Source organism: Vigna radiata, unplaced genomic scaffold (assembly GCF_000741045.1).
Source record: "Vigna radiata var. radiata cultivar VC1973A unplaced genomic scaffold, Vradiata_ver6 scaffold_122, whole genome shotgun sequence".
Classification (NCBI taxonomy): domain Eukaryota; kingdom Viridiplantae; phylum Streptophyta; class Magnoliopsida; order Fabales; family Fabaceae; genus Vigna; species Vigna radiata.
In genome coordinates this window covers 334,884-345,403 of record NW_014543108.1, presented here as the reverse complement: position 1 = coordinate 345,403, position 10,520 = coordinate 334,884, and the positions used below count along the sequence as shown (strand labels likewise).

Below are 10,520 nucleotides of genomic sequence, written 5' to 3'. Positions count from 1 at the left end.
ATTTGAGACAGAAACCAAATTATGTTAGGAAGTGTTATGTACACGGCTTCACTATTTTAAATTTATTCACTTATAATTTATTTATTGTAATTTAGAATTAAAGAGAATAAAATATAGATTATTTGATATTGAATTGGATGATAGAATATGAAAAGGTATATATTTATGCAGGTAAAGCATTTGATCAATTCACAAAAACACATTTTTAAATTTTGGCTTCTCTCCAATCATGGGATCCAACCACAGCTCAGACATTATTAGGAAAATGGATGTGGCCGAGGTAAACACAACGCCGATAGTTGACTGCCCAGTGCCATCGACGAAAGTTAACATAGCTCTCAAAAACCGAATCCCAAGTGAAAACAAAATTGAAGGGAAAAAGGAAAAAATGATATGGGGATTTCTTAACCCTTTTCTGCGTCTGATAGGAGTTAAAAAACCCTATTATTAATCAATTTCTAACTGGACATTTGCTTCAAAGTCACCAAAATAAGTATTTATGCATTCAATTCTAAACTAAACATGCACTGAGTCTATTTTTGGGTTATAGTTTGAAACTTTTCTCACATATTTCAAATGTATAGTAATGAATTTCCACATACTATTTTTTTTTTAAAATTCAAGTATCCTAAAAGTAATCCAAATATCATCGTGTAAGGCTGAATTTAATCTAAAATATTAGTATATTGATGTAATTATATTTAACATCACACTCAAAGGTTCTTAAAAATGCTATAAGTCTCCATATACAATAATTATATTTATATGTGATATCTTGTAAATAAGGCTAATTATAAATAAATTTAAGATTAATTATGTTTTTAGTTTTCCAAATTATATTTTTATCTCAAATTATGTTCTCTTAGTTTAGAATAAAGTGAAGGGATAATATGAGGTTTGAAAAAATATATGAATATAGATGAAAGAGATAAATATAGAAAAAAAAAAAATCAGGATGCATGAAGGAGTTGGGTATAAATAAAGGAGATGTGTAGCGTCTCAAGTTTACGATAAGTATATCAAAGACTAAATAAATTCGTTTGAAATCACAACATAAATAAATACTTCAAAGGAGTAAAATTAATTATAACTTGAAAGTTTAATTGATCAAATCCAACAAGAAAATAAAGAGTTTAATATCGTTCTTAATCGTTTACAATAAATAAAATTTTAATAGAACTCTCATTGCATATCTCTTCTCTCTCTCTCGTCAATTACATAGTTTCAGCAGCATCTGCATTCCTATTTGAACTCCCATATAACACACAATCATCCCCACAAACACAAACCAAACAAACAAAATAGAAAAATGTATGAGTGCGCTAAGCATCCATTAAAACAACATTACATTAAAAAAATAAGTAAACAATGATACATATAATCAAGGTCCATGGTTGAGTAGTCTTACAATCTCAGTAAAGACCTATTTCCCCTTTTCCTCAAGGTATTATGAGTAAGAACTAGTGTTGTCAAAACGGGTCACTTGGCTCAACCTAACTCAGCCCATCACGAGTTGGCCACTCAACCCAGCTCAATTATTAGTAAGTCGAAAAAATTCGAACTCGGTCCAGTTCATCACAGGTTGGTGAGTTACACAAGTTAGCTCATTGGCTCACTTATTTACAAGTTTTGTTTTTCAATTCCAAAAAAAAAAAAAAAATTTCGAATTCAAATCTAAATAAATTTCAATATAAAATGATGTTAAATTTCAAAGGCAATTCAAAATAAAAAAATATAATACAATCCAAAATCATCTTAAACTCCAAATATAATCCAAAAGAAAGCACACAAAAAAATTATGTCAGTTGGCGAGTCAACCTGAGTGAGCTGACTTTTAAGTGGGTTGGACTCAAAGTTGACCCGTATCAAAATTTTAATTTTTTTTTCAACCCAACCCGGTCCAAACACGTGGTGGGTTGGGTTGACTCACAGGTTTCAACCCATTTTGACAATACTAGTAGGAACTCAAGTACCTCTACACCAAGTATTATACTTCACTTCAAGCAGGATATAAGGCTAAACAACTGTCCTCTCTTCATTGTCTCACACAGGCAAGAGAGTACGACACTCGAACCCGCTCTTATTGCCTCTCACAGTCTAAAGAGTGATCCTTTCCAATGCCTCTCACAGGAAAAAAAGAGACCCTAACCTTAGATGTATTACCATCAATGATCCTAGACCATTTTCTACTCTTGAATCACTCAAGAGTAACACTCAGGGTTTCACACCACTCTTAGCTGGATTTTAATAACTTGGACTATTTCCTATCTATTCTCAACTCATTGTAAAGGAGTATACCCATTGATACTTAAAAAAGATATGCCCAGGCAAACTAAAACGGTATACCATAATCAAAGCAACTAAAACAGTATACCATTATCCAACACATACACTACAATGACCATACAAAATAGTACCACAATTTATGAATATAAGTTCATTTCAACAGGTTATACAATACAATCCATCAGTCATCAAACCGCATTTTTGAAAGAGGTTTTCTTAAAAGAAATAAGTTGAAAGCTTGTTGATTAGACTTTCACGAAAGAGTGGTGTGTCTCAATAGACAACTTAAGTACCTTATCTTTTCTTAGTCAAAGTGTTCCTCAATTAGTTTCATAAATTTCACATTACCGTCATCTCAAAACATCAATCCAACAATCAAATTTTCACAACCATACGGTTTGATCCATCATATATTTCAAATAAGGGATGTAGAATAACCAAAAGAAGGTCAGGACATACTAACAATATTAGCATTTTCACATTTATATATTCACTACAAGATCACAAAAAATTTTCATCAATAATGTTCACATAGAAAACCAAGAGCAAGGATAGTTCCTCTTACACTACAACAGTATTAGGCCATCAATGCATATTACAAAATACAATAGAGAAAGGTCAGCTCCCCATACCTCTTGATGAACTACTTTGCTTCTTTCTCTACTAAATTTGAGCAACACCTCCCTTCTCTTCCTTTCAAAACCCTTAAATACCCTTATATACTACTAAATTCTTGCTCTCTCTTCACAACTTCCCTATTTATAGTAGAAGTTAGGGTTACTAGCAATATTGTAGTTAAGCTACATTGTTAAACACGTTTTTCACAGTAACATCATACATATTATTATAACATTGTACTGTAGCATTATATATATTTTGTTGTAACATCATACGTATTTTACTGTAGCATTAACATTATACATATTTTTCTATAATATAAAAATATATATTTTTTAAAATGAAATTATTTTTCAAGTGTCTTATACCTAGCACATAACCACTAAGTCAAACTCTTTTCGTTAACATTATACTCATTTAATATCTATATAAGATATCTTATTTCTTCTATTTCCAATTTTTAACTTACCCAATTATATTTTATTTTATTTTTCTTAACACCTATGTATATTCACTAGACTTTTATCCCACTATACTAAGCTCTGACTAATTTAATAACATGTCACTTTTATTAATTAATTATAAAACAGTCAAGCTTCTCTTAAAACTCGAATATTCCATGACATCTACAATCAGGTTCTTACAAGATGAGCGAGAGAAGATTTATGAATGTGAAAGAAAGAAAAGAGTGGGAAGAGATTTATATAGAAAATAAGAGAGAAAACTTATGAGTGAAAGGTTTGTCATCTTCAAATAATCTTTAAATTAAAAATAATCTACCATTTTTATTTATTTTCATTAGGGTATACAAATTCGGAATATATAACTTAATAGCAACCAACACTAGTTTCAATAAATTTAAAATAGCTTGTGTCGTTAGAGTTGACTTTATTAGTGTCCAATATTAAGAAAATTCTATTAGAGTCAACTTAGATTATGTTAATATGACACTAACATAAATATTAAATCATAAATGATTTTTTTTTCTTCTCATAAATTAATATTTTGGTTAACCTACTCTAATTAATCGAAATTTGACAAAACTGACTTGTAAAGTGAGGTCTATACGCACATATATACTTTAAATTAAACTTATCTTTAGTCGATGTGAGACTTCCAACACACATTATTCCTCATGCTGAAATATATACATATCGTGCATATAACTAAACATTAATGGATGGTCTAATAGAAGGTGGAATTATGCCTAATAAACATAAATATTGTTAGGATAAACTTTAACTAAGTTCTGATATCATATCAAGAAGTGAATTTTAAGTCTAACTCAATCTCACAAAATCAATTTATAAGATGTGTTTTTTATCCACTTATATACCTCGATCAATAGAATATAAATTTAGTTTTTTTTTTTTAAGCAAATCCAATTGTACCTACTTCTTTATTAGATAGAAGCTTTATTTATTAGTTTGTAAAATTTATTAGTGTCCTAAGTAGCTTGATTCGCAATAAATATTACAAACTTATTCAACATTGTAGTTATTTTAATAAGTTTATTGAGTTAATTAGGTAACATATCAAATAATATATTAAATTGAATTGCGGTTAATAATAAAATAAAATTTTAAAATTATTTTTTATGTAATTATTTTAAACGAAAGTCTGTGATTTAGAATTAATACCATTTTAATGATAATAAAATTATTTGATGATAAAAATTAAAAATTTAAGTTATATATAAATTAATTATTTCAGTTAACATTGTAGCTTTCTATATATTTAAATTTATTAGAAATTTTGTATCTAAATAATTTAAAACAAATATTAAAAATATCATTTATTAAAATGATAAGAAAATTCATAAATTCAAATTTGAAAAATTAAATCATTAATATATACAAAATAGATAAAAAAAAAGTATAAGTTCATTAATAATAAAAGACATATTAATTATTGACCTAGTATTCAAGTATTTGTGTTTTTCTTCTAGGTGATAGTTGTTTTATATTTTTAGGAGACTCTTCTTAGAAATTCTTTGGATATAAAAACTTGGAGTATTAGAAAACATATTTCATATAATAAAAACAGAGTAATAAAATATAATTTATTGTGATTAATAACTTGGTGTTGGATATTGAACTCCCTTATACGTAGAAAAAAACCGAAAATTTGAAAAGTTCATTTGATGTTTCACTTAAAATAAGTGAAAAGGATTGAAATATAAGAAAGATGAAAAGAGAATAGTTTGAATTCACTTATAACACCAAAACATTGAGAGAGAAAAAAACGGAAAAAATTACTCGCATTTTTCACTAAGTTATTATATATTGTAAATTCGATACTGTAGATTCATTCAATAACATTGGATCGTGTTAGAAATTTGACAACAGATTTGAGACATCATGTTTTTCATTATGATCGCTTGAATCTTTGGTACGAGGTCTAGGTCTGAGGTGGAAAATATTGAGTTTGCAATGCAATTATGTGTCTAAATTTTATTTATCTTCATTGTTGTCTATTTGTATGTTTTGTTATCTTCTTTATGATAACACACAGGCAGATTATAAAATTGATCTATACATGTTATGAAGCAAAAATGAAAGAATAATGTGTGTATCTCTGTCATTGTAATTTTGTAAACCAAACAGAGACAATTTTGTTTTTTAAACCTTAACTCACCCAAACTTGATGGTGTGTTTTTCTGAATAGAGGAGTATGTTTAGTGATCAAAACTGAGTATAACTCATACCCTTATAGAAAGTCTCACCATCAGAGGTTCAAAAGTAATAGGTTGGACTTTACGTTTATAAACAATATAATAACTGCTTTATAACTTCTATGTAGTTAAAAAAGAATAAAAAAAATGACTTAATGAGTGTTCCTTACGAAAATAAGAACTGAAAATGCTATAATATTTATTTTATATTTAAAATAATGCTAACACTTTGAAAATGTTTTTTAAAAACAAAATCAGGATAAACAGTTTTCAAAGGGAAGAATCTCTCGTATGTAATGGATTCTATAGGATTATTTGTTGGTTCAAGAGCAAGGTGAAAACTATGAAAAATCAGTGATTTCAATACAAATGCTCATCAGCCATGCTTGATTGCTACTCATAACTCTAACTCATCGACAATACATTATTTTGCAAAGTGCTACTAAACCATGGTCAACAACGACAACAATATATATGATCATCACAATGTGCTCTTCTTTCAATAATTCACAGCCCAATGATCAGAGCCACGTAATTTACTCGCAAAGTGAAAACCAGAAAGCAATTCATGTGCATCTTAGTAAATCCAGTGCAACGAAAAATAAAAGATAAACAAACGAAGAAAGCAACAATGATATACATATATAACCATAGTAATTATATTAAATAAATACTAGATCATGTGTTTGAAAATTGAAGATCCCTTGCTAGTCTAATTTCGAATGTACGAACCAAATTAAGGAAAAATATTAACTAGTTCATTCAGAGAGCGAAAACATGTTTGATATCATTTGGAAAGAGATAGAGATGGTGAAGCATTGCAGCTTGATGCAGGAGGTGATGGAGGAGAGCCATGCCTACGAGGAAGGTCACGTGCCACTGCTTCCACGTTAGCCCTAGTAGAACTTGAAGGAGGAGCTGCCACGTATTGACGTGGGTCAAATGCCCTTTGTTGCATGGCCCATGAAATTTGCCCCGACGTATCAAAAAGTGAAGACAAGTCATAAGTGGTGGCCGGCGCCACAGCTCCGGTGGCCGCCGATGGTAAATCAGCCATTGAGAATCGCAGTGCCGTCGCCGGTTGAGATGGAGGAGGTGGCGCCGGATGAGGTCCCTCCATCTGGGCAAGGTGGCCTTGTAGGTATGAGAGTTCTGCTTGCAAGCTCACCACCTTTATGTATAACAAAAATAATTCATTGAATAAATTATCATTTTATTTTCGAACAAACAAAAAATATATATATAAATATGATGAAGAAAATAAAATTGAAACAAATTATAGAAAGTTAATGATATCATCAATCTTTTTCTTCATTGACGTTGTGTTTTTCTTTTATTGTGCTAGACACGTATCTTTTTCTCTAAATATAATATGCTAAGATCTTCCCTTTTCATGCAACTTTTTTCTTCAAATAGAAAAATAGAGAATGATAAAATCATTTATAAATGAAATGCGTAATTCTCTCTCTCTCGATAATAATAATAATTATTATTATAATAATGTCGCATGTTCTAATTAATTTAGTAATTATGGATAAAAGAAGGTGAGGATCCCGAGTAAGATTAAGACTAATTAAGGAAAACATAATAGAAGTATCAACACGGTAACTTTAAACAAACTTCTAGAAAATGTACAAGCAAGAGTTTTGTACAAATAAAGGTACTTCCAAAAGATACACACATAAACATGATTAAACTTGAAGGAAGAAAACAATTCATTATTCTTTTAAATATCAGAAATTGACAGATTCTAACAATAACAATATTAATGAAATAATTTCAACACTAACACATTTTCAATAATGACTAATATGTATATATACATCAGAACATAAACATGATGAGCTAATTAATTTAGAACAGATGCATATATATATATATATATATATATATATATATTATATATAAGGAAAGAGAGACAAAAATACATTCCATTTGAGAAATACTCAACATACTTTTTTAACATTTTTTTATAAATTTTCTAGAAACTGAATAAAAAACTATTTATAACTTATTTCTTTTCCTACTGTGTTACGGCAAAGGCGAGATGAAAAGAAAATACAATCCTAGGTAGATTACTGTAAAAGGAACAAAAACTTCCTTCTACGAAACCATATACTCCGCTACTAGAAATATTTCAAAACTTAATAAAAATTTATTAAAAAGGATTAACACCTTGCATTCACAATAATACAATAATGTAAATAATATTCTGAAAAAGCTTATAATTTTGTCCAATTGTCAAATAATGTTATCTCTTTCATTAGGTTAAAATTATTTCATTTTAATTGGTAAGTTTTTATGAGCACTAATACGATGTGAGACTCAAAGATGGTTCATAGGATAGTCCATGCTTTAGTTCTATGAAACTATATGCACGGCTATATATAAATAAGTTTTAGTGTTTTAATTAATCTAATATTTTTCTAAAAAAATTTACAGAACACAACAATAGTTATTAGAAATCTCACATCGACTAGAGACAAGACCAATCTCACTTTCTAATAATAGTTAATAACACAGACTAAACATTTAGAAGAAATGGGGAAGCAAATTTGAGAGGTTAAGATTTCCTAATCTATATTTTACTAAATGTTACATCATGTGAATTTGTAGAATTTGTTTTTGAAAAGGTGATTTTATGAAAAGATATATAGAGACAAAAATGTTTATTTTAATTTCGTGAATGAAATTGGTTTGAAGGGTTGAACTAACCGACCACCTCCTCAAAACATGCAAGAAGCAAGGAAGATTTGTGTAACAGCCGACCACATCATTTGTTAATCAAATAAGAGTTAAGGAATTAACTGAAATGCATTGAAACTGTCTCCCTTATTTCCAAGGCCTCCAAACCCTACCCTTATTTTCCTCTTTCCTCAAACCTCACTTTTCTTTCTTAGGGCACACAACCACAAGTTATTACAATGCATCTTAATCTTTCTTCTCCTTCACTTCAACTATTCAAGCCACAAAGAAAAAAAAAAACTAAAATAAATACACAGATGGGTCCCTTTTCTCAGCAGTTTAGCAAAACTGCTTTTATTTCCTAGACATAGAATATAATTTTTTTTTTATTTTCTAAATTTTTGATACATTTTTATTTTCCTATTTTAAAAATAAATAAATAAAATTATTTAAATCAATTTTATTATTTTTTTGTGTGTTAAACAACATTTTATATTAATATTTGAATTATAATATGTTAAATAATACATAAACGTTAATTTAAAATAGGGTTAAATATGTTTTTAGTCCTTATACTTTGGGGGCGATTTTAGTTTTAGTCAATTTTCAAACTAATGTACAATTTAGTCCTTTAACTTTAGAAAACTCTGTTTTTAGTCTTTTTTACCAATTTTTTTTTAACTTTATTTGTTGTTTCAAACGCGTTTCTCAGTTAACATTGAAGTAAAAATGTGTCAAACAGTGTAAACAATCCAAATGCTATAATGAAACGTTCTTGAAACAACAGATAAAGTTAAAAAAATTTGGTAAAAAGGACTAAAACCAGAGTTTTCTAAAGATGAAGGACTAAATTATATCTTAGTTTGAAAATGGACTAAAACCAAAATCGCCTGGGACTAAAAACATATTTAACTCTTTAAAATATTATTTTCCACGTGAAAATATTTAATGCAGTTAAATTTATTTTTAAAGTTTAAAAATCAAATTATATCACAGAAATACAACAATAAAAAAATTAGTTATTGTTTTGAGAATTAAAAACGAGATTGAAAACCATGGAAATCTTGTAAGCATTATAAAACACGGCTTTCTTAGGTTTCACTTTATCCGCCAGGAAAACAAACAAAATAAACTGGAACGTTACATGAGTTATTATATATATATATATATATATATATATATATATATATATATATATATATATATATATATATATATATATATATATATATACGGTTTCTAGAAACAGAAAGTCTAAAAGAAACTCAACACCCTCAATCTGATAAATTTTTATAATTTCTGATATGATTCTGATTCTACAGTCAATAGAAAACGTCTTGAAAGCATACCGATTGAAGTGATTCAGTGGTTAGTTGGGAGAAGAAATTGAAAACTGATAATTCAGGTAAAGCAAACGATTAATTGACATATATAATGCACATGCCAAGAACAGGCATTAAGATAATTATATCAAGAGTTAGAGTTGTAATCAAAATCAATGGTTTACCTGTTGCTGAAGGGCAAAGATGTGCGAAACACAGCCGTAAACAGGATCTCTGAGGCGCGATTGTGCTTCATAACAAATGGTGATGACAGCATCAAGCCTCTTGTGCACAGGAATGCTAAGGAGAAGCTTCGACACGTTACTGGCACCAAAAACCTTGTGGACAGAAGCGAAATGGGTTGTACCTTGCTCCGAATCGAAATACGGAGCAAAGATACAACCCTGAATGCATTTCCTTCTTAGGAATTTGCAAGCTCCACAAGGACTACCAGAATTACCGTTACCGCTACCGTTACCGCTACCAGTATTCATGTTAGAGGTGGAAGAGGTGGAAAAAGGAAGAGAAGAAGAAGAAGAAGGGTGGAGTGGTGTGAGGAAGAATTTAGGAAGGATAGGTTTGGTGGGGTTAGGGAGATTTAATGAGGGGATTTAATGGGAAAGAAGAAGTCTTAAAAGGCACGCGAGGGAGCAAAGGCTTAAGATCTACATTTAGCTGTTTGCGTGAAGAAAAACATGAGGTATAAGGTGGCTAGCTATGGCTTGTTTTTGCTCACAATTACCCTCAAAACTTGTTTTGGCTTCGTTCCTCTCGTGATGGTGAATCCATTTAACACACAAACATGATCTCTCTTCAAAACACACACTTTTGAGACTTCTCCTAGTTGCTATCATGTGAGGACAAAGGTATGTGTTGGAAGAGGAAGCTTTGAATTTGGACCAAAAGATGATGTAATCATAAAACAGGTTTTTGTA

At 29.4% G+C, this 10,520-nt stretch overlaps 1 protein-coding gene across 1 annotated transcript; it reads right to left on the bottom strand.

Moving 5' to 3' along the window:
* Positions 1–6,272: 6,272 nt before the first annotated feature.
* Positions 6,273–10,316, bottom strand: LOC106752999 (LOB domain-containing protein 18). The gene is made up of 2 exons (XM_014634781.2): positions 9,771–10,316; positions 6,273–6,749 (listed from the first exon to the last, which is right to left on the bottom strand). The coding sequence occupies exons 1-2, from the start codon at positions 10,077–10,079 to the stop codon at positions 6,366–6,368; spliced, it is 693 nt and encodes a 230-aa protein (XP_014490267.1). The 5' UTR covers positions 10,080–10,316; the 3' UTR covers positions 6,273–6,365.
* Positions 10,317–10,520: the final 204 nt, after the last annotated feature.